The 25,429-nt window shown below is 42.2% G+C and overlaps 1 protein-coding gene across 4 annotated transcripts in view; it reads left to right on the top strand.

Annotated features, from left to right (window-relative positions):
- Positions 1 to 25,189, top strand: part of WASHC5 (WASH complex subunit 5) — a 62,145-nt gene extending 36,956 nt beyond the window's left edge. For 3 of the 4 annotated variants that reach the window (XM_047724715.1, XM_047724716.1, XM_047724718.1), the window contains 12 exons: positions 3,823 to 3,924; positions 4,659 to 4,838; positions 6,245 to 6,369; positions 8,392 to 8,554; positions 8,984 to 9,086; positions 9,173 to 9,252; positions 12,656 to 12,759; positions 13,548 to 13,677; positions 14,476 to 14,572; positions 17,828 to 17,981; positions 21,466 to 21,553; positions 24,784 to 25,189. In XM_047724715.1, coding sequence (XP_047580671.1) covers positions 3,823 to 3,924; positions 4,659 to 4,838; positions 6,245 to 6,369; positions 8,392 to 8,554; positions 8,984 to 9,086; positions 9,173 to 9,252; positions 12,656 to 12,759; positions 13,548 to 13,677; positions 14,476 to 14,572; positions 17,828 to 17,981; positions 21,466 to 21,553; positions 24,784 to 24,840 — 1,383 coding nt within the window. In that variant the 3' untranslated portion in view covers positions 24,841 to 25,189. The other variant, XM_047724717.1, reaches the window with a different exon arrangement.
- Positions 25,190 to 25,429: the final 240 nt, after the last annotated feature.

Raw genomic sequence — 25,429 nt, forward strand, 5'->3', positions numbered from 1 at the left:
AACATTTGTGTTACTAAAATCCAAGAAAACATAGGAAATGAACCTAAATAAAAATGGAACTTTAGTGTGTGGGTTTCTGAAGGATGTTGAAATACTATTGTGCCCCTAGAATTTTTTTTTTAAAGCATAGTGATTTTTTTTTTTAAGATTTTATTTCTTTATTTGACGGAGAGAGACAGCGAGAGAGGGCATGCATAGGGAACGGGAAAAGGGAGAAGCAGTCTCCCCACTGGGCAAGGAGCCTGACGAAGAGCTTGACCTCAGGAACCCGGGATCATGGCCTGAGCCAAAGGCAGACACTTAACCGACTGAGCCGCCCCCTCCCCCATTGTGTCCCTTGAATATTAATAGAATCCACTGAACATGCTTTAGGCCCGATGCCATTTTAATTCAGTTGATATGCAGAGAGTACATTGCAGGTTATCACATGCCGATAACCCGCATGCGTACTCTCTGCGTATCAACTGAATTACTAATCTGTAAGGTGGTAAGAAGTCCTCGGACCAGATTAAGTGTCTTACATGCAAAATGACCAGTATGGGAAGGATGTAATAAAACCTAATAATCATAATCTTCGCTTCTTGGCCTTTTGGCTAAGATCAAGTGTAAAACCTAATAATCAGCAAAATCACCAAAGGAAAACTTCCTTAAGAAAATTGCAGATCTTTTGCCACAGTCTTTCAGATGAGAACAGAGGGAATATCATCTTGACCACACTCAACCCAGCAGACTGTCTCTGCCAGTCTAACCACTCAGGGCTTTCTGTAACAGATCCTGTGGCCCCCCACTAGTCTTTAACCCTCAAACATTAAGCATCTGTTTCAGACACTTGTAAAGCGTATAAGTATGCAGCTCTTGAACCAAGGGTTGTGAGTTCAAGCCCCTCATTGGACATGGAGCCTACTTAAAAAAAAAAAAAAAAAAAAAGTACAAGTTGACCTTTAATCCATAGGACTTAAAACAAGTAAGATATACACAGAGATGTATGTATAAATGTGCATTGTTAGAGGTGGCCAAAAAAATTATTTTAAAAAGAATAGAGGGGTGCCTGGGTGGCTCAATCGGTTAAGCATCCGACTCTTGATCTCAGCCCAGGTCTTGATCTCAGGATGGTGAGTTCAAGCCCTGCATTGAACTCCATGCTGGGCATGGAGCCTACTTAAAAAAGAATAATTTTTAAAAAGGGGGGGTGGTGTCTGCCTTCGGCTCAGATCATAATCTTGGGATCCTGGGATCAAGCCCCAAGCCAGGCTCTCTGTTCAACAGGGAGTCTCCTGCTCCCTCTGCCCCTATCCCGGCTCATGTTTCTCTCTCTCTCTCTCTCTCTCTCTCTCTCCCTCTCTCTCTAATAAGTAAAATCTTTAAAAATAATAAATAAAAATAAAAAAGAAGTGAAAATTTAAAAAGAACAGAAATCATCTAGACATTTATCACTAGAGAATGGCTGAATATATCATGGTGCATTCCCAGTATAAATTGTTCTGCTGCCATTCAAAAAACATTTGCACTCGAGAGATTTCTAAAACTCTAAAACTTGAAGTGGGAGAAGCAAGTTATAGAACAGAGTGTGTGTGTATGTGTGTGTGTGTGTGTGTGTGTGTGTACGTATTATGGTCCCATTTAGATTTTTTTTTTTTAGATTTTTATTTATTTATTTGACAGATCACAAGTAGGCAGAGAGGCAGCAGAGAAAGAGATGGGGAAGCAGGCTCCCTGCCGAGCAGAGAGCCCGACGTGGGGCTCGATCCCAGGACCCTGGGATCATGACCCGAGCCGAAGGCAGAGGCTCAACCCACTGAGTCACCCAGGCGCCCCTCCCATTTAGATTTTTAAAATATATATTAAGGACAATATGTAGAGAAATTAGTAGAGAAAGGTCTGGAAGATCCACATGAAAACTTAATTAACTGTTGTTAACTTCAGAGGAAGCGACAGAATTGTGAAGGAAAGGGCTGTGGGAAGGGGGCTTTCTCTAGGCAGTGAATATGCCATAGACTGGTGAAAGTCTTAGGAAGAATTGGAAGGGTCTTTTAAGATCTTTAAATTCATGAAAACAGGGGCGCCTGGGTGGCTCAGTGGGTTAAAGCCTCTGCCTTCGGCTCAGGTCATGATCCCAGGGTCCTGGGATCGAGCCCCGCATCCGGCTCTCTGCTCGGCAGGGAGCCTGCTTCCTCCTCTCTCTCTGCCTGCCTCTCTGCCTACTTGTGATCTCTCTCTGTCAAATAAATAAATAAAATCTTTAAAGAAAAATTCATGAAAACATTTAACTCTTTCTCACCAAATCTATTCTTATGAGGAGTATTTCTTTGGAAACTTCATTTTACTTCTTTGATTTTTTTCCCTCACTGACTATATCTAGTTATAATCTGTTATTGTAAAATAGGGCACAGATACCCTGAGAGCTGTAGAACCACTTCTGTAGGTTCATAGATTATTACTACCACCATCCAAGTCAAGAAATATCATTTCCTAGCTCCTACCCTAGAATCCTCTTCACATACCCTGACCTAATCTTGGTCTCTCCATTTAGAGTTTTATTGTCCAAAAGTAAATCTCTGGACACTGCATTTTAAGAAGATATGTTAGGGGCGCCTGGGTGGCTTAGTCAGTTAAGCATCTGACTCTGATTTCAGCTCAGGTCCTGATCATAGGTGGTGGGATTAAGCCGCAAGTCAGGCTCCACACTCAGCAGGGAGTCTGCTTGAGGATTCACTCCCTCTGTCCCTCCCCCACTTGCACTCTCTAAAATAAATAATCTTATAAAAAATACACATACATATGTTGTATCTTTGCAGTCTTTTTGAATCTTCAGGTTTCTCCTCCTTTCCTTTAACTGGTGAGGAGCCCACAGCCTTTGACCTGTTATTTTTCTAGTGTGGATTTTGCTGATTACTTAGTCATGATGTAGCTCAACATGTTTCTCTGGCTTTTGTATTTTGTTCAATTTTCATTGCAATTGTCATTCTTAAAGTTTAAATATAATCAAACCCAGATGGAACCCATCCATTTGTCTTAATGACTTTTTAAAATAATGGTTCTTCCCTCTCTAGCTGTGTCTCCTCTCTCTGTCGAATAAATAAGTAAAATCTTAAAAAAAAAAAAAGTAAAATAATGGTTCATTTTACGAATTTGAAGTACAGGAGACAAGATTCAGGGAATTCAAAGGATTGTGTTCAAACTATTTAATGTTTTATGGATTTGACAGGAGACTGTCTTTTAGGGAATAACAAATGCTTTCTCATTACAGAAAAAGAACCAGTAAAATAAGCTTATAGAGTTTGATAGCAGATTTGCCTTCCCACTCTATCTCCCTAATTACACACGGCATTCCAAGAATGCTGAAAGAAAAGAGAATTATTAGCTCTGTCTGACTGCAGGCTTGAGTTTGCTCATGGGGATGGAGATGCCTTGAGGTAACATAGAGAAGAAAGGCATGCACTGAATTCAAGGGCAGGTCCTTCATTCCGCCCCTCCTCCTGGTGCGGGAGTTGGGGTGGGGAGAGGCCCTTTTTACTTTTAATGAAATGATTTAAAAGATGAGAGGCAATTTAAACTTTTCAGACCCCCTGTCTTTGGGATGTCCTGTCATAAAATTATTGTGAATTTTACTGCAGTCAACTGAGTCTTAAAGAGTTACAGGGTCAATCATTCTGTCCAAGCTGCAGAAGATCAAAGGGACAGGAAAGGAGTAAAGTCGCAGTCACTGAGAAAATGGGGCAGGAAAGGGCTCCCTCACAGATTCTGGAAACTGTCTTTCCTTTGGATTTCTTCACAACTGAACTTTTCCTTACTGCCATGTCTTGCTTTTTGATTTGCACGCAGGTGGATCCAAAACAGTTGCTGGAAGATGGAATAAGGAAGGAGCTGGTAAAACGCGTTGCTTTTGCTCTTCATAAGGGATTGATCTTCAACCCCCGAGCCAAGGTACCAGATGACTAAATGAATGTCCTTTCTCTCTGCCCAGCTTGCGGAATGGATGAGCACACTATTTCTAACTATCATGAACAAGACCTTTCCTCCTAACAGATACCTAATACATGATGTTCAGCGCAATTGACCAATGTGCTTTTCGATCCCATATTGTAATCTGTTGTGTGATACAAAAATCCTTTTCAAAACCAGTCCTTTCCTTCACCTGTTGATCCCCAATTTGAAGAATTGAACTGATGTCTGCAGTTCACAGTTCCCTCTTAAAGTTAAAAGAATTCGTTAACCCTACAGCATTTAGGAACTATAATGCCTGTAATTTTTTACGTTCCTTGATATGTTAAAGAACATGCTCATTTTTCTCAGAAGGAAAAAAAAATGGGCCTAAAATTTGTATCTAGGTTACTTTTCACTGCAGTAAATTCAATTTAAACTATTTTAAGTATTTTAAGGTTATATATATATATTCATCAAATGATGTGAGAGAAACTGTCAACTTTCATTTTTTATATCCTTTTGTATGAGGCTTCCTTCCCAAATGAATGAAACCTCTTCTTTGCTGAATGTCTGGCATCAGTTACCACTCATCCTGGTTGAGGCAGGAAATGAGCATTTCCAAAGCTGTCTTCCACTATCTTTGTGGTCACCCAGTAGGGGTATCATTTAAAGTCTAATGTACATATCAGCGGTTGACTCCAGTGTAATAGATTTGTGTTTCCCCTTTTGCACAGTCAAGTGAATTGATGCCCAAGCTGAAAGAGCTGGGGGCTACCATGGATGGATTCCATCGCTCTTTTGAGTATATACAGGACTATGTCAACATTTATGGTCTGAAGATTTGGCAGGAAGAAGTTTCTCGTATTATAAATTATAATGTGGAACAAGAGTGTAATAACTTCTTAAGAACAAAGGTATCTGGGGCGCCTGGGTGGCTCGGTGGGTTGAGGCCTCTGCCTTCGGCTCAGGTCATTTTCCCAGGGTTCTGGGATTGAGCCCCGCATCGGGCTCTCTGCTTAGCGGGAGCCTGCTTCCTCCTCTCTCTCTGCCTGCCTCTCTGCCTACTTGTGATCTCTGTCTGTCAATTAAATAAATAAAATCTTAAAAAAAAAAAAAAGAACAAAGGTATCTAATTAAATTTTGAAAATTCTTGACTACAGTTGTTGCTCTGACATTTTTTTTTTTTTTTTTTTTTTTTTTTTTTTTTATGCTCTGACATTTAAAATACATGCCCCAAGGGGCACCTGTGTGGTGCAGTCAGTTAAGTGTCTAACTCTTGCTTTTGGCTCAGGTTGTCGTCTCAGGGTCATGAAATCAAGCCCTGTGTTGGGCTCCATGCTCAGCATGGAGTCCAATTCAGATTCCCTCTCCCTTTGTCCCTCCACTCTTGTTCTCTCTCGCTCTCTAAAATAAATAAATAAATCTTAAAAAATAAAATACGTGCTACAAGCCTCAGAAATGCCAAGAAGAAAGTTTAAATAATTATTAAAATCAGTAAGCATTAGACAGTCACACATACCTTCAGAGTATCTTCAGGGAAGTCTGATTTTAGCCAATAGTTGACAAGGTATAAGTTTTTAATTAGGAACTCACAAGATTCATTTGGAATTTTAATAGATTAAGTATCTTCCAGCCTTATGATATTTGGGAATTTTATTATTACATCGATATATGTTAACTTAAAGACAGAAAGCCAGAAATTCTGTCTCTCTTCTCATTTCTCAGTCACTTCGCTTATCACAAATATTTCTTTTTTTTATAAATGTTAAATGTGGCATTTCTGGGAACTATTAATGCAGTTTTAAGTTTCCTCTTCAAAACCAAGGAGCATTTATTGTCACTATTTATGCAACATTATATTTATAAAACTACATGGAAAAAGGATAAGTAGGTTACCTTATCAAAGATGTGCAGTTGACCTCGAACAGCACGGGTTTGAACATACAGGTCCATTTACACACAGATTTTTTCTGGTAGATATAGTGTGGTACTGTAAAATATATTTTCTCTTATGATTTTCTTAACATTTTTCTCTAGCTTAAGTTATTGTACGAATCAGTATATAATACATACACAAAATATGTGCTAATTGTTACTGATAAGGCTTTGCTGGTAAACAGTAGGCTATTAATTAGTAGCTAAGTTTTTTGTTGTTTTGTTTTGGGGGTCTTTTTTGGTTTTTGTTGTTTTTTAGTAGTTAAGTTTTAAGGGAATCAGAAGTTGCATGTGGATTTTCAGCTGTGTGGGGGTCAGTGCCCTGGCCCTCATGTTGTTCAAGGGCTAATTATACTAAATATTTATGGTTTGGTTTGGTTTCTAGATTCAGGATTGGCAGAGTATGTACCAGTCTACACATATTCCAATACCAAAGTTTACCCCTGTGGATGAGTCCGTAACATTTATTGGTCGACTCTGCAGAGAAATCCTGAGGATCACAGACCCCAAGTAGGTATATCTGAATTTCACTGGGCCTTGAACAGAGTGGACAATAGAAGTCTCTGAACATTTTCCTCAGATCACACCCATGTTCTTACCACACTTGGATCCATTCTAATGTGCTTATTAGAGTCACATTTTTTGAGACTGGGTTTTTTCCACAGTGTGCCTGAGGAGACCCCAGTCCACGGAAATAGGGATTAAAATAAATCTAAGGTCTGTTCAGCCACCTTTTAGTTTTGTGCTCCTCTTGCTTTCCAACTAATGTTCTACTCACTTGGGCCTGTGGACTCCCTGATATATGAAAACTTTTGATTACAAAGTGCTCATCTGTTCCTGTGTAACTGTGGCACAATGTCCCATTCCAGTCACTGAGTCTTGCACTTGCCAGATCCTGACCTTTGACGATTACCCACACACCCATGCACTTGCACACGCTTCTCAGCCTGTGGTACACATCCCTCCATTTACTCATTACAGCAGTCTCTGAGGTAGGCGTTGTTATTCTTCCCATGTTAAAGAGAAGTAACTGAGGCACAGAAAAGTCAAGTCACTTATCCAAAGTCTGGGTCTAAGTGGTAGCCCCAGATACATACCAGCCCTCTGACTCAGGGGCCCAACTCTTAAATAGTGCGCCATCCAAGGGCAGGCCGCATAGCTTTGCATGCAGTAGATCACAGTGCACATACAGTCACATGGGTGAAAATCTCATAAAATCGAATTGCCATTAAGAATATTTTAGGGAGATGGGGCGCCTGGGTGGCTCAGTAGTTAAGCATCTGCCTTCGGCTCAGGTCATGATCCCAGGCTCCTGGGATCGAGCCCCACATTGGGCTCTCTGCTCAGTGGGAAGCCTGCTTCTCCCTCTCGCACTAACCCTGCTTCTGTTCCCTCTTTCATTGTGTCTCTGTCTGTCAAATAAATAAATAAAATCTTTAGGGGAAAAAAAATATATTTTAGGGAGAGACTTGCACAATTCTCTCTTTATGTCTAGTTTTCCACCTTTTTCTCAGTTGAGCTTCTGATAAGGCAGTCAGTACTAAGCCCAACTGAGGGAAGAGCAGTCTCCTGTTTTCTGTCTGGTATTTCGCCCTGTGCACATGCTCAATGAGTGGTGTGGTTGATGGGATTACCCAGGGAAAGATGACTTCCCTTCTCTCTCTGTCCAGGAGTGAGTGCATTGTTGGATTTGTGTAAGTTGAATGTCTTTGTGACATGGCTCTTCTGTACCGCCTTCAAATTCCAGCTTATTTGGTCTCTCAAAAGTTTGGCAACCTGACACTCCATATGTAAACTTCTTCTAAAAATTCAAGCACAAGTGAGTTTTGTCTATGACTCATGGACCAAAAGAAGTAAATGATCCAAAATGTTTTATAACTCCTGCTTTCTTGATACCCAAGGGTGGGTCACTGAAGCCCTTCCAGAAGACTCTCCATCTAGTGCCATGTTAAGACTCATAGAGAGGACTAAGCATTGGGATTGCAATTACCATGTCATATTACTGACTGATTGATCAACACTGGGAGCCTCTCAAGTGACACATTCAAAATGCCTATACTGGGTGACAGGAACAGGACACTTCAAAGTTTAAAAGTAGGATGCAGTTCTGGAAATAATCTTGTTCTTCCCATTTCCTTCCAGATGTATGCCTCTCCTCCCATGCCTCATTTCAGCAAAGAGATGTCCTGGTTTTTGACTTGGGGGCATATCATCTGAAGCTTACTAGAATTTCAGAGGCTGGGTTTCCACTCCAGATCTACCCAGTCAAACCCCAGGAATGGCATCTGGGCATATATTTTTAACCCACTCAACAATGATTTAAGGCCCCTGTGCCAGCTTTGAAGGAATTTTGCCTTGTAATTGGGCATTTGCCGTGAGATACACTGGGTGCCTAGATACAGAGGTTATTAAACAGATCACATAACCATCGTTCCTCATATCTGATGCCTAAATCCTGTTGTGTCCCACATCTCCTCGGGATGAACTCATTCTGAGCTGCTTTTGGATTTTGAGTATTTGTTTTTCTTTTAGAATGACCTGTCACATTGACCAGCTGAACACTTGGTATGATATGAAAACTCACCAAGAAGTAACCAGCAGTCGCCTCTTCTCAGAAATCCAGACCACCTTGGGGACTTTTGGTCTGAACGGGTTAGACAGGCTTCTGTGCTTTATGATTGTCAAGGAGCTCCAGGTGAGCCTTTCGGCTTCAGTGCATGCTTCCTGCCACCCTGGGAGAGAGCTCACTTAGCTTTTCTTTCATGCTTTCCTCTACTAACATGAGACACACATGCATGCTTCTTTTTAGGCACATAAGAACTGAGCATAAACTAGAACTTCTTTGGCCAGCACAGTATCTTTATGTGTAGACTGGTCTGGGGAGTTTCATGTGAGGAAGTTGAGACTCTCTTCAAAACCAGCAACTCTTCCAAGCAGGGGATGTTTCTAACAGAAACCAGAAGTTGCTGCCTCCCTGTCATCCTTTATAGCATTCTGTGACTTAGGCCAGGCTGTGTCCTGTACAGCACTTTAGTTAACTGAAGTATTATTCACTGTATTCATTATATTTATTTATATTTATACTTCATTATTATTTAGTTCCTTGCATGTCTTCTTGTTTTAGAATTTCCTCAGTATGTTTCAGAAAATTATCCTGAAAGACAGAACTGTACAGGATACTTTGAAAACCCTCATGAATGCTGTGAGCCCCCTGAAAAGCATAGTAGGTAAGTGTTCTGAAAGGGGCCTGAGACAGAGGTAACGCTAGCTTTTCCATTTTTACTAAACAGAAAATTATATTTTAACTTTTCAGCAAATTCGAATAAAATTTATTTTTCCGCCATTGCCAAAACACAGAAGATTTGGACATCTTATCTTGAGGCCATCATGAAGGTATGTTGAAAGAGGGTGAAATCAATACCATATTTTTTTAATTATTATTTTTTTATAACTTTGTTACTCAAAGGAAGCCACACTTGTCATCAAAGCAAACATACAACACTTCAGTGTATCGTTATTTCTAAATTAGTTGTCCTTTATCATCCATTCTGGAACTGTTCGTGACTGTGTTTTTCATTGATTGGCCTGTCATTCTCCTTTCACCAAAGAGAACCATTTTGTTTTGTTTTTAAATGACCTCGGGCAAGAAGTGCTTTCACACGAAGAAATGGAAATCTTCCTTCCTCAATGGTGCTCCATCCTGATGTAACAAGTTTATTTAATGAGCTCCTCTGTGAGTGTACAGCTCTGATCTGCTCCAAGTAGGTGCTAGAACAGGACATTTGTCTTTCTCCTCTCTTGGGTCTGCACAGATGTTGGAAAGCCAAGCTCTCTGGGATGTAAGTTATCATTACACCATGAATAGAACACTGTTGTCTTTAGAAATGAGTAAGAAAGTGAAATGAGATTAACTTGTTGGATGGAAATCTAAGTTACTTTAGAATTCGCTCATCTGCTTTCCTGTCTTCACGCCATAGTGTCAGCTCTGGGGACCCTCTGTGTCTTCTGTGTGTCTTCCTCTCATCACAAGATGATCCAAGACATTCAGCAGTGCTTTGTTGAACAGTCATTAAGTGTGAAGCATCATTCCTTGCTGTGAGACACAGAGTTAAAGGAAACACTCACTGCCTCCACAGAAAGCCCATTTAGTCTAGTAGGAAAGAGTAGGTTTCCTGGTGGAAAACCAATTCACAGTTAAAAGCCTCACCTACCACAGGAAAAGTTTAGGCTGCTGTGGGAATTTGGGGAGGTTCCATTCTCTTGTTCCCAATTATATTGGTTGTTCATTGAGATGGTACTGATGGTGTCTTAGCCAAATTCACAGTCTATTTCCCATAATTGCAGTGAATTTCTTTTTTTTTTTTTTTTTTCTTTTTTAATTTGGGAACTTAGAGTAGGTAACACACAGAGCCTTTGACTCTGCTGGATATCCTCTTGTTATAGATGTCTGACACTCCCTTAGCCTCATGATTTCCAGATACTGAGAGCTTCTCAGGCTAAATTTCTAATTGCTGGGAAGCCCTCTATAGGAAGAGTGGAGAATGACATGAGGTTGGGCAGGCCTGAGTCTCAGGTCTGTGGGAGGCTGAGGGAGATTACAGGGATGCTTCGAAGAGGTTCCCCAGTGGCTCTCACAGATTTCTGAATTGTAATTGCTGGTAATTCAGTAATAACCAAGTATTTGTCTAAGTCAGTGATCTTTACATAAAGCCCTCAAGGACAGATTTGTCTCTCTTTGGCTAATGTGGAACAGTGATGGAAATATTCTGCACTGCCTGATGGTAGCCACTAGCTGCATGTAGTTATTGAGCATTTAAGATGTGACTTGTGGGAGTGAGAAAGTGAATTTTAACTTTTATTCGCTTTAATCAGTTTACATTTAAAGAGCCACATGTGACTGTGGCTGCTGCGCTGGGCAGTGTGATTCCAGAGAAATGGAGAAAGACCAACAGTCCAAAGATCTCTCTAGAAAGAGAATGAGTACATCACCTCCCAGGCTGCTCAGCCTCCAGAATCTTATTAATGGCCTGGAGTAAGTGAGCACGAAAGAGAAAACGTTGGTCATGGAAACTGAATATGCTTTAAAGAAGAACAAGTTAGGTTAAACTGCCTGTATCTCTGCTTCCTTTCAAGGGACTCCTGGACATAGAGTATCTAGAATTAAGCAAGAAGTACATGGGCCAGACAAAAGGTTGGAAGAACATTATTGAGTGGCCCGAAGTAACCCACTATCTTCTTGGCCTTGCCCTATTCCAATTTTTTTTTTTAAAGATTTTATTTGACAGAGATCACAAGTAGGCAGAGAGGTAGGCAGAGAGAGAGAGAGGAGGAAGCCGGCTCCCTGCTGAGCAGAGAGCCCCATGTGGGGCTCGATCCCAGAATCCTGAGATCATGACCTGAGCCAAAGGCAGCGGCTTTAACCCACTGAGCCACCCAGGCGCCCCTCCAATTTTTGAATAATTTTAATATTTTTCTATTAATAAAAGATTTCTTAGAGCTTAGAGCACTTTCTGGATTTTATTTCCTTCATGTAAATAGAATAATAATCTAGTAACATTAGTGGTCAAAAGTAACACATCTGAGGTCATTTAACACTTTTAACTGTTACAGGCTCCATTTATCTAAATAAGATCTTTTCTTTGCTCTTAGAGAAGGCCATTCTCTTTTTTTCTTAACTTTTCTCTGCTCTCAGCCACTGTGTCCTTTCTCCCTCACTTGTTAGCATCATAAAACAGTCCTCCCTCTGCTTCCTCCTCTCCCTCTTGCTAATCTTTTGGGGACAGCTTTCTTAGATAGAAAAGAAATTTATGAGCACAAAAAATTTACTTTTGACTTTATGATGCCAGCAAATTGAACTTGTTGGAACAATCTGAACTCTGCCCCAGACTTGACCCAAAGATAGTTTCCTATCACTGGACAGGGGTTATAGACATCTCCAGATATCATTTATGCTCATCACTACTTGGAAATGAAGTGCTTAATCTGCCATGCTGACATACAGCTGGCTTCCATTGTTATCCTACATGTTTTTATTCTGTACATTTATTTTATTTTAAAGATTTTATTTTTAAGTAATCTCTACACCCAATGTGGGGCTGAAATTTATAACCCCAAGAATCAAGAGTCACATGCTGTACTGAGCCAGCCAGGCACCCCTATTTTGCACATTGAAAAGAATTATTCTGAGACAGTGTCGATAGGCTTCACCAGATTCCCAAAGAGGTCCAAGGTACCAGAACAAGTTTAGGAACCCTTGGATGAGGGGTTATCATTGTTAGAAGAGCCTTTTGGAAGATTTTATAGTTTATTTTATAACCCAGGTCATATGATCTGCAATTCTGGGTGATGTGGATAGGCGTATATCCACCAAATTTTAGAGTAACAGAGTGATACGGCATCTTTTGGGACTCAAGAAAGTTCAGCTTAGGACAAATGAAGGAAGTAGGGCTTCTCATTAGCAGCTACTAAGCTTGGAGAACTTATTTCAAAAGATCATAAATAGAGCTTCAGAACAGACACCTTTAACATGTGAACAACTGACCAGTAATGTCACTTTGTAAAATATTAGACTTCAGAGATACTTGAGGTTGGCGTACAGGAGTCTATCCAGATGATCCTTGCGCTCCATCAGGAATGACGCTGGTCTTAGCCATGGAGCCAGTCCTGGAAATCCTTAGATTTTCCTGTAGAACACTGTGATCCTTCCAGTAAAAAATTGTCATCTTCGCGTTTGCCTCCTCACTGTCACCTGGAAGCACTGTGTGCTCTACCTCTTCTTCCTTTTGCTCATTCCCAGGTGGGGCAGATGCAGATTCTGAGACAACAGATTGCCAATGAACTCAATTATTCTTGTCGGTTTGACTCCAAACATCTGGCAGCCGCTCTGGAGAATCTCAATAAGTAAGTGCCTGCATTCAAAACAGCCATCCAGGGATCTGGATTGTTCATTATCGATTAGCACCCCAATTTCTTCAGTACTTACCCTTTTATACTCTTCAGATAAGAAGGCTGTCTGAATTCAGAGCCTGCTGTCCCCGGGATAATCAAATCTGTCTTTATGAGCCTCTTTGCTCAATCTTGTCCCTTGGTCTTGCTCTATTATTGATGAATTCATTTATTTAGTCAACACCTAGTTATCACTTAATACACATCAGACATTGTGCAAAAGACTTGCACAGATTAAGAAAGCAATTATTACCAAAATCCACACCTGGATTTCTGTAGGACTGAGTCACTGATCATCCGGAGGGCTGTTTGAAGCATGCTAATTACCAGGACTGGCTATGGGCACACGTCCCGAAGTACAGTCATATCCTCCATCTCCCCAGCAATAGGCTCTCATTCCCAATCTCTGCTTTAAAATAAGTAATCTCTTCTTGCCAGTCAGTAAGTCAGTGCTTTTGACAAAGCAGGTATTGAAAACAGTTCCATCAATTCATAAAAATTGGAACAGCAAAAGCATTCGATTTGGGTTAACTACAAAAAATAAAGTAATTCTAGATCACGTTTTCCACTGAACAACCAATCACGGGTATGGAAATTAAGAATTAGGAGGATCAAGCCCTCATTTTACAAATGAAACCAAGGCCTGGAAAGATCACGTCATAGCCTGTGTTAACTGTTGTATGAATTGTGTTCATCTCTAACGTTTATCCCTGTTCTGTGTTGTGTTGTTTTTCTTCACACAGGGCTCTCCTGGCAGATATCGAAGCCCATTATCAGGACCCTTCACTCCCTTACCCCAAAGAAGACAACACGCTCTTATACGAGATCACAGCCTACCTGGAGGCAGCTGGCATCCACAACCCATTGAATAAGGTCAATGACTCAAGTATGGAGTGGAGTGGCGGGAGATGGATGGTCCCCAAGGAGATTTGGCCCGGAGAGCAGAAATACTGATGACTTTGATGATAGGGTGTTACCCTGGACCCTATATGACCTTTCTAAAACCTGTAAAATAGGAAATCTGTATGATCCCCTGGGTTTTGGACAAAAGCTTGTGAACCTAATCAGCAGCTAACAATTTATGAGTGCTCACCTTGTGCGAAGCCCTGTTAGTCCCGACTGTGGGTGATGTCCCATCATCTCCGCAGCCCCATGAAACGAGGCATCATCGGGTGAGGAACTTGAGGCTCAGAGCCTGATGACTTCCCCAGGGCTCCACACGGGTGAGCACTGGAGGCAGGCAGTCTGACCAGAGCCAAGCCTCCCAGGGAGCTAAAGGAGGGAGGGAGGTGGCTGGGTATGCCCGGACCGTACTGTGTGCACCGAGCAAGCAAGGAGACTGCTCCGTGACATGTCCCATCCTCACTCATCACCCTTTTCCCTCTCCCTTTGGGAATGACATGAAGAGGATCTGAGGAGAAAGTAACTGCTCATCTCCAGACAAAATTGTTTCTTTCCCAGAAGGGCTCATTTTTATAGAGGGAATTATGTTCGCAGGGATCAGTGGTGTTACATCAGACTCTGCAGGCAGCAGATCAGCGGAACCATCCCTGTTTTTGGTAGCTTGAAGAGCAAAATGAAAGAAAATGGAAGCTTTCCGTTTGAACATGGGTTCTGTGGTATTGTGCCTTGGGAAGAAGCCGTCAATTTTTCTCACCTTTCTCTTTCCAGATATACATCACAACAAAGCGCTTACCCTACTTTCCAGTTGTCAACTTCCTATTTTTGATCGCACAGTTGCCAAAACTTCAGTACAACAAAAACCTAGGTACTGTATGGCATTCCTTACAAGAAGTTACCATAACACAGTAATGGATTAATACCTCACAAACCAGCTCTTTGTATGGAGAATGCTGTGTCACCAATGAGATCTTTCCTTAGTCAGAGGCATGCTGATAAAATGCACGACTTTGAGCCTGTGAAGTACAATATCCCTTCGTGAGGTGTAGACAGTGGATTTACCATTAACCAAATGTAGTCCACCCTTAACTTCCAAAGATTAATTAACCAACTTGTAAAAGGTGTGGGATCTTTGCTTCTCTCATTAATGTTTAGGCAGCTGATGGTGTGAGAGAAACTTCCTTTGGTTACCGTCCCATTCTCAGGGATGCCGTGTGCCTCCCGCATAGCAGGAGCTGCGGTATGAAAAGTAACAGTACAGTGAAGGCAAGATTGACACAGGCATACCCCCAGTACTTTACGAGGTCTGTACCTGTGATGACATGTGAAACTCTTTGGTACAAACAAACAAACTACCGAAGTCTTTCAGTATGTTTGTACTGTGCTGGCACAGAGCCTCTTTTTTTTTTTTTTTTTTTTTGCCATTAATCACTTATTTTGACAATTTTTATAAACACTTTTCTAAGAGTTTCCCAGGTCCGTCTTCTGCCTCCAAACTTTGTATCACAGTTGAGCTTTGTCAAATCCACTATCAAGTTTAATTTACTTTAAAAGTATCATAGTGCTTTCCTGTAAATGTGCTATTTCTTAATCAGCAATTTCAAAATGAATTTCTTCCTTGAACTATTTCCCCTTCCTATTCCATAAACTTTTTAAGGATAAAGATGTGGAATGGCTATAAGGTTTTTATTCTCTCATTCAGAAATACTCCTTGATTCCAGACACAGCTCCCATAAGGACATGCCCTGCCACAGAATGCAGAGCATGGTGGCCCCTGGTAATACTGCTGGTGGGACTGAGGGACGAACATGAGTCCGGATTCTGGCTCCACCAGCACTCACCTGTGTGACTTTGGCCAAGTTACTTACCTCTCAGGCCAACTGGATTTTTAAAAATACCTAATACATTACAGGGCACCAGAACAAGCTCTGCCCTGATGCTAAGTCCTTTTCTGTATATTGGTCAAAATCAACCTAAAGAACCACCCCAGGGTGGACTTAGGAGTTTATCTCAAGAGTCGTGTTGTCCCGCTGTTGTCTCTGTATTAGAACTAAACAAGAATACATGACCCTTTATAATGATGGACTGTCAGTGCATGAAGATAATCTTGTCTTCATCAAAGACTATTTGTTCACTGGTCTCATTCTTAGCTGCTCATAGGAAGCATTTCACTATTCCATCGAATTCCAGATCTTTAAACAAAACAAATAAACCCCATCATGTCTTAGAGATGTTTCTATATCTGACAACAGTTCTCTTCATGAATTAGATTGTGTTAATCTGAGAGGCAAAATAATGAAAAGTAGGAATAGGAAGAAACGTCAGGATGCTTGGAGACCCAGAAAACACATATGTAACTTTGCTGTGTGTCGCTGTCAAGACTGATCTAAGAAATGCCTGCCTACCTTGGTCTGTCTTCAGGGCACGATCTCCGTGGGCCACATTCAGACTGGAAGGAAGCTTTTGTAAGCATCGCTGCTGCTCTCCACCTGGAAAGGGTTATTTCTCCATGTTCTGATTACCATCATTGTCTGGTACACTGGGCACTGAGTAAATTCAGAGTTGCCAAGACCCAGGTTAGGAAAATCAGGATAACCTGTTTGGGCATATCTGGTTTAAGTAAGGGATGGCCCAGTCTTCGCAAGAATCCAGATGCAGGATCTGAAAGCCTGTCTGGCCTAACGCCTTCTCCAAAGTGTTGTCCATTTTACATCCCAGAAGCATTTGGCAATGTTAGTCTTTTCAATTTTAACCGTTCTGATGGGGGTATGCGGTATCTCATAGTTTTCATTTACCTTCCCCTAATGATTCATGATACTGAGCACTTTTTCATGTGCTTTGTGGGCATTCTTTCTATCTTTCTTTAAGTGTCTGTTCAAGTCTTTTTCCTGTTTTTAAATTAGGTTAATAGCTTTTTTTTTTTTTAAATCACTGAGTTGTAAGAGTTATTTATATGTCATGGATACAAATTCTTTATTAGGTACTGAGTTTTTCTCACAGACTCTGGTTTACCTGTTCATTTTCTTGCTGGTGACTTTAATGAGCAGAAATGTTCAATACTAATAATATCTGATTTATCCAGTTTTCCTTTATAATTGTCCTTTCTGTATCCTAAGAAATCTTTGACTAACCCTAAGGTCATGAAGATAGTCTTCTATGTTTTGTTTTGTTTTTTTCCTAGAAAGCTTTGTGGTCTTAGCTCTTACAATGAGGTCTGTGGTCCATTTAAAATTACTTTCTATGTACAGTGTAAGGGTATCCAGTTTCAGCACCGTTTATTGAAAAGATTTCTCATTCTCCATTAAATCGTTGGGATATCTCTGGAAATTCAATTGTTCATATAAGGGTGGGACTATTTCTGGATTTTCTCTTCTGTTCCATTGATCTCTTTATCCTCATGCCAATACTGCCTTGATTACTATAACTTTATAATAAGTCTTGAAATCAGGTGATAGAAGTCTTCTAACTTTGTTCTTTTTCAGTATTGTGTTTCCCCTCAAAGAGTCTAAGCTCTAGCTCCTGGACCCTTATAGCCATCTGGGCAGAAGGCCAAGGTCTCCAGATTGGGGAAGAAATTCTTAGTGCAAAAACCAGTTTTGGTGCTCACTCACTCCCACATTTCCTTCTTTCTAGTGTCTAGGCTCCTGCAGATAGATCTTTTATTGTATAACGTTCAACATAGTGTTTAAAGATACTTCTTAGTTATGTTATCCAAGATTTAAACTGCTTTCATTTAAGAGGGTGGTTTAGCACATCTAACACTACTACGCTGCCACTAACAGAAGATGCTTATAGGTAACATTCCCCTTGTCATTTACCTTCATTTATAACTTTCAACTTTCCTACAATGGCACATATTACCCAAAAGAGACAGTGATGGTGATTATAAAAATCAGTCACTATCACCATTGTTATTATATTGCATCAGACCACCAAAAGCCCCCACTGACTCCAGGCCCAATTCAAATGAGTCCAGAGTTATCATTCCCTCCAGATAGTCATCTAATGGCAGTGGTGTGGTCCCCAAACACTTTGATGATCACAGACATGGCCACTGAATGAACATCACCAAAGGCAAGCACTCTGCTTAATGGTCTAATTCCTCATTTGTCGCTCCTTGCAGGAATGGTCTGCCGGAAGCCTGCTGACCCCGTGGACTGGCCGCCCCTTGTCCTGGGATTGCTCACCCTGCTAAAGCAGTTTCACTCCCGGTACACTGAACAGTTCCTGGCGCTGATCGGCCAGTTTATCCGCTCCACAGTGGAGCAGTGCACAAGGTACCGAAGGAATTAATGTTCCAGAGGGGGCCGGGGACCTTGCATTCCAAATTCCTCTCATTACCTCCCTAGTGCAGATGGGAATTCACAGCTTACCCTGCTGTGCGAAGCAAGTCAGGGCACACCTTGTTGGCAGGAACCAAAGGTGCACCCATCCTTTGTCACCCTGCTGGGGAAGCCCCCTCAGGGCACTCCACAGTGATTTGGCAAGAATGAGCAAGTCATGACCAGGATTAGCGACCCCCATGGGGAAGAGAGTGCAGGCCTGTTCCTTTGCTGTCCTGGCACTGTGCTCAGAGCTCAGGGAGCCCAAGCTGTCCAGCTGGGGCACTGGCTTGGGGTGGCCTCATACCTTTCAGTGGGAGTCAGCAAGCACATCCATGTCAGAGCCTGGGCACAGCCCAGGGTGGCGGTATAGGAGGGAACAGAAATCACATGTAAGTTCCTATTGGATACAAGTTTCATAAACCTTTTTTCTCCCACCCTACCCCACCAAAATGTGGCTTTTCTGAGATAGAAAAAAAAGTTATTTGCATGAGATGCTGGTCCTGAGCCTCCTCAGTTACCCTAAAGGCAGGCAGGCACCTAAATAAATTCCTCGGGCATGTTGCACATCCAAAGTCAGGAAGACTACCACTTGGTCACATTGGCCAGTTTAACTTAAAAACTAATGGGACCTCACAAAGCAGTCCTCATCAGACATGATTCCAGAGGCCATTTAGTTAACCTTCCACCCAGGGCGTGAATCAGTGCCCAGACATCCCTGGCAGGAATCCTCCAGCCTCTGCTGGGATCCGGCCACTGGTATGGCACCATCGCCTCTCAAGGCAATGCTGGATGCGTGTGGCTGTGTGCCTGGCCGCAGAAAGTCACTGATTGTGACGTGTGGAGAATTTCATCCTGTCTCTGAATTGTCACTTGTTGTGCCTTCCTCTACGCTCTGAAATTAGAATAAATGCAGTCTCCTTCCCTCGCTTCACCCCACATTGTGGACATCAGGCTGCTGCCTTAGGTCTCCTTTTCCTTTAGATAAGCTGCTTCTACCCATTCCTATTCCTATTCACCACGCTGTGACCGCTCACCGTGTCTGTGACCTCTTCTGGGGATTCCAGTTGGCTATTGACCCTCTTCTCTACATTTTCTGTGGCTTCCAAGCCTGTACTGAGATTCCAAAATCAGCCAACCTCTTGAGAGACTGCCTGGGCCCCCAGTGGAGTGCAGGGCAGCTAAAATTGTAGTACCAGGTTCTTGACATCTGTTGGATACACCTGGCTCATAGTGACCTTGCATTCTTTTTAAATCCTGACATCTTTTCCCCAAGAGCCTCAGTCAGTAGAGTTCTTCCTCATCTTAGTTAATGGACTGAACAACAAACACACGCTGGATGTTTTTCTAGGACAGATGGTGAGACTTGCTTCAAACAGCACACTTTTTAATAACTGAAACACAGAAGGTAGTTCGGAAGGGTAGGAAAGTCTCAGAGATGAGATTGTAGTGATCACAAAATGAGGTCGGTTGCAAAGGAACACGGGAGGCACCTAGAAACCTAATGCTGGGTCTGGGCTCTAGACCAGGGAGCCAAGGACCAAGTTCAAGTCAGTACGGGGGGATTGGGAAGAAACCTCCACACCTGCCACCCCAGCTCATAGCTCCCCTTCTGTCAAGAATTGGCAAGTCCTTCATCCTGGTCCTCACTGATGACTACAAGGTGTGGCTGTGGCGCAGCATGTTTCTGGGGACCCTGAGAGAGGTCCTCAGGAGGCAGGTGTTGCTGCGGCTCTGGGTTTCTGATCTGGCTAAGGGAAGTGACATAAGGAACCTGGGATGCATGGAGGCCCTTTCCCTTCCCTCACCATGAGCAGAGCAAGTATAGACACGGCCCTGGGCACACACTGAAAGATCCAGAGCTGTGGCAACTTTTCCAGGTGTAATCACTCTTCAGCCTTCTTTTCAAGAGCAAAAAATCATCAGGGAAATAGGTAATCCAGTTTCATGAAATCCTATGTTAATCAGAAGATGCCAGTCTGTACCTAAACTGGAAATAATTTTAAGACCTAAAGTTCCTTTTGATGTGCAGAAAGAATGTGAGCTTCACAAGACTGTCACAGCCTTTGCTGCATTCCCTGCCCCAGAACAGTGCTTGGCAACACAGTGTTTGTATGAATGAACAAGGAGGATCCCACAGAGAAAGTTACTAGATGTTGTATGTATTTGACACCTTCCAATACAGAGTAGCTGCCGCTACAGTCACAGATGCTGGAAACAGATAAAGACAGGACCCAGGCCCTCAAGGAAGCCCGCACACAAACAACTGAAAGTGTTCGGAGTCTTGGGGGCAGATACTAAGTATGATAAAAGCCTAAGTGCCCAGAGGAGTCAGGGAGGAAGGAGGACTTCCAAAGAGGGCAGAACACAGGCTGGAACTGGAAGAGGGCCTACAAGTTTACTTTCAAGTACACGGACAGAGCAAACTGGAGCCGCAGACACCAGTGGGGTGGGAAGGTGTGGCCTGTTCAGGGACCTGCCCACCGATGAGGATGAATCGTGGAGGGCTGAGGGGGGGAGGAGGCTGGACAGCCCGCGGGCACCATGTTTGGAGGCCCACGGGAACCAGTCAGCGCAGACCTTATCCTCTAGGTCGTGTTCTGGAGATCAAGAGGGGGTTCCAGAGACTGGCCTCCCCTTTGACTTGACTAATCTGTCGTTGGAATTTAGAGGCTACAGTAACAAGGTTTAAGTCCTCATCTGCCAGTTTGGGAGCTGGCATTCGTGCTTCTGGTATGTTCTGTTGAAAGGCCCAACGGAGACTTGAAGGGAAAACCCCAGTCGGACAGGCCTGGCTCTTCTCTTAATTACTAACTTTTGGGGCGCCTGGATGGCTCAGTGGTTAAAGCCTCTGCCTTCGGCTCAGGTCATGATCTCAGGGTACTGGGATCGAGTCCCGAATCGGGCTCTCTGCTCAGCGGGGAGCCTGCTCCCCTCTCTCTCTCTGCCTGCCTCTCTGCCTACTTGCGATCTGTCTGTCAAATAAATAAATAAATAAAATCTTTAAAAAAAGAAAAAAAGAGGGGCGCCTGGGTGGCTCAGTGGGTTAAGCCGCTGCCTTCGGCTCAGGTCGTGATCTCAGGGTCCTGGGATCGAGTCCCGCGTCGGGCTCTCTGCTCAGCAAGAAGCCTGCTTCCCTCTCTCTCTCTCTCTCTCTCTCTGCCTTCCTCTCCGTCTACTTGTGATCTCTCTCTGTCAAATGAATAAATAAAATCTTAAAAAAAAAAAAAAGAAAAAAGAAAAAAAATTCTTTAAAAAAAAAATTACTAACTTCTGTTTGCCCCTGGCCCTGAGGCACTGTAACTGCACAGGTTTTACACAGGAGAACCCTCCTCTCATTAGCAAGGGCGGAAGTGTTGAGAAAGCGGGTGAAGGAGCGAGCGGACTTACCCTGCCCTGTGCGAGGTCGTGAACTGATCCAGAGTGTTCTCCGTTGCAGCCAGAAGATCCCTGAAATGCCTGCGGACGTCGTGGGCGCCCTTCTGTTCCTGGAGGATTACGTCCGGTACACAAAGCTGCCGAGGAGGGTAAGCACCGCATCATGACACTAAAGCCCTTGCTGTGGAAAGATGGCGTTACGGTGGCCCCAGACTCAGCGGGAGGGCACCCCACTAGCCCGTGTTGGGGGGCTGCCCCGTGCCCCTGCTCTGACCCAAGGCTGTGAGGGCGCTTCCTTCACCGCGCAGCGCGAGACGCCAGCGCGCCTCTCACAGCACTTCCCCACTCCTCTCGCTCTGCCACACCCTTGTCTTGTCAGCGCCGTACCCGGTTCCAGTCCTGCTTCCGGTTCCGGTTCTGGTTCTGGTTCCGGTTCTGGAGCTGCTCGGGTGGGCAGTCCCGGAGGGAAGTCCTTAAGAGGCCGGGGCAGGGAAATAGTTCTGTGGTTGGTTGGTTCCTGCCCCCGAACACCTGGGTCCCATATCAAGTTTGGTTATGATCACACCGCAACTGACATATTTGGCCAGAGTTTCCAAAAATGGCTTTGTTTTACCCTCTAAGATATTCTTTCCTTTTCCTGTCTCACTAGTAATTCCACTTTGGTAAGTTTTCGCTCAAAGGGCAGAGCTTGATACTAAAAATAAGATTTTGGGTAGATTCTGAAAAGCCATTCTTATTTTTAAAAATTAGTGGGTTAGGGATCAGAGACACCCCCCCTTTTTTTTTTAAATAACAAAAGCGAAAGACGACTTTTTAAAAATTAACTAGCAACAGCATACTTAGTAGTGAAGCTAACACCATTCCCATTAAAGTCCGCGCTATAAGAGTAATATGGCCATACTGACTCTGGCTGCTACTTTTTGTCGTTCAGGCTCAAGGCAATAAAACAACAAGTGAGTTTTGTTTTGTTTTAAGATTGATTGATTGATTGATTGATTGATTTGTTAGAGAGAGAGAGCGCACGCACTGGCAAACAGAGTGGTAGGCAGAGGCAGAGGGAGAAGCAGGCTCGCTGCCGAGCAAGGAGCCGGATGTGGGACTCGATCCCACGACGGCTGGGATCATGACCTGAGCGGAAGGCAGCCGCTTAACCAACTGAGCCACCCAGGCGTCCCAAGAAGTGAGCATTTTAAAATGTATAAAGAAAGAAAGACAAATTTGTATTATTTATTGAGGATGTAATTGTCTTCCTTGAATCCCCACTAGAATCATGCGGAAAACTATTAAAATAATAAGCTTACAAAACTGATTAGATATATATATATATATGTTATATATATATTAGATATATATAATGTAAAAGGTAGATACACTAATAACCAATTAAAAAATAGGATGTGAAAAATATTCCACTTGCAGAATTAACAAATAGAGTTATAACCTCTATAAGAAGGGCAGTTTAGAAAAAATAACAGTTTAGAAAAAACTATAAATTCTAAGTCCATCTCTGAATGAGGAAACTCAAATAGTAGTTCTTATTAGATTCTAGGTTTATTGTGGCTCCAACCAAAATCCCAGATAATTTTTTTACCTTGGGGTGGGGAGGTGGGAAAATTTTTTTAAATTTTCTAGACCTCGGGCCAAAAGTAGAATTTTTTAAAAAGAAAATATTAGAACATACCAAGTATGTAAAAATACTGTAGAACTACAAAAATCAATAGTGTGGTACTGGTATGAAACCCAAGAGATGGATTGGTAGATCAGAATATGTAGTCTATAAACAAATCCAAGTGCATACAGTTGTACCTGAGGAAAAGTAGCCTCTCTAATAAGGGGAGAAAGGAAATATTTTAGTCATCATTGCTGGCACAGTTAGTTCATTATGTGGTTAAAAATTAGCCACTTAGTCTATTCCCGTCTTTCGTGTATCAAAGTAAATTATAGATCATTTTAATGGATCTGTGGAAAATGGAACCAATAAATTCAGAAATCTTATACAAATATGTATGAGCTCTCAGAAATTTCTAGATAAACAACAAAGGAGGAAACCATAAAGAAAATTTAGAGATCTGATCTCTTATGAATGCTGAATGTAATGACACAATTCTGTCAAATGTCTCTTAATTTTTAAAAAATGGGGGAAAATATTAACAAAGGACTGGTTTTCTTGATTTATAACATGTTCTTCTAGATGAATAAGAAAGAGATAACCAATCCAATAGAAAACAAAAACAGAAATGGGCAAGGGATAGTAACAGGCAATTTTCAGGAAAAGAAATACAAATAGTATTTGTAAAAATGTTCGACCTTAATTCAAGAGTCACAAATCAAAATAACAGTAAAATTACTGTTTCCACCAACCCAGTTTTTTACTCCAGTTGATAAAAAGTTAAATGCTGGGCTCCCACTGCATGGAAGGCTTTGGAGATATAGGACTTCTCAGTACTGTCAATGGCAGTGTAAATTGTTTATCCTATAGGAGGGCAGTTTGGCTTTATTTAAAAAAAAAACAAACAAAAAAGAAACTTGTCATATACTCACCTGGTCCCAGCAATTCAACTGCCTGGAATTTATCTGCTGGATATATGTGCAAAAGTTCACAAAGATATGTGTGCAAGGATGTTCATTAAGATTTAGCAGAGGTGAAGGACCCAAGATTATGTGATCCTAATTTTGAATATGTTTGTGCACGTGCACACACATGTATGTGTAAATTAGAGGGATTCATTATAGAACAATTATCAGGTTTAGTTTTGTCTAAAGGGTTAAGATGAGAGATGATTTTTTACATTCCTCTGCTATTTGCTAAATTTCTTCTAAGTAGCAGGTGATACCTTTATAATCAGAAAAAACAAACACTGCTTTTAAAAAATACCCATTTCTAGCAGTTGGAGGTCACCTGGCTCTACATTCTACCCATTCACCCTCCTCCACCCCTCTCAGGGGTTCCCCTAAGAACAGTTAAGGAATGCATGTTTTTCAGGCCCTTCCTCCTCTTCCCTCTCTGGCCTGTCACTTGTGACATGCTGTTCTCTGGGTGGGTCATCAGTGAATTGTAAGGTGACCCGAGGTGACCTCTTCGTACTTCCCAGAGGCCTGTGCATTCCTAGCAGATCCAAGTGCCTCTGAACCAAGGAGGAGGCAGCGAGCATTGTACAGCATTCCCTCAGACAGCAGTGCCAAGAAGTTAGACCCCAGGGTGAGGAACGGTGGAAACAGAAGCCAGCAATTTCGAGGAGCAGTCCACCTCTGTGAATCCAGCGCTCCCCTGATTCCCCTTGCTCCAAAGCATGTTTTCATTTAACTTTCATGTGGAAAATTCTGAACTTCTGAATTAGAACACTGTGAGTAATTTAACGTTTCTGTTTCATGGTTTCAGGTTGCTGAAGCTCACGTGCCTAATTTCATTTTTGATGAATTCAGAACAGTACTATAGACTTTTTTGGCATCTGCTTCTTCAGTGAAAGGGTTGTCCTTAAATCTTCCCATTACTAAAAGGAATTTAGAAGCGAAGAAACTCAGCTGCTCATAGAACTGCCTTTTCCCCCTTAATTGTGGGAAACATCAGATATTCTAAGTAAGATGTATCTCATGGCGCTAGTTAATATAAATATTGTTCAAATCATGGTATTATATGCAATTTGTATCATGGAGAAGCAGAACACGGTTTTGTACTGCCTCTTATAAATGCTGAATGTCATTGTTACATATAAATCCATTTAGTTTTATGTTCTAAAGAACTATTTGTTCAACTCTGGATTTTCAGTAAAATAGTATTGCCAGTACCCAAAGTTCTCATTCTGCCTGTGATTACAAAGTTGTATATTCATCCTGTTAAAAAAAAAAAAAAAAAATCTTTTCCAGAAGGTAAGAGATATGTTGGGTAGGTCCCTTGGATACACCCACAACAGGCTGGCAGGCGGGTGGTGAGAGCTGGACCAGTAGCAAACACAGAGACCATGCAATCAGTGGACCACATACCATGGAAATTTCTTGGTGTCTGAGGCTCACTGTCCTCTTCCAAT

The sequence above is a fragment of the Lutra lutra genome, chromosome 4, assembly GCF_902655055.1.
Source record: "Lutra lutra chromosome 4, mLutLut1.2, whole genome shotgun sequence".
Taxonomy (NCBI): domain Eukaryota; kingdom Metazoa; phylum Chordata; class Mammalia; order Carnivora; family Mustelidae; genus Lutra; species Lutra lutra.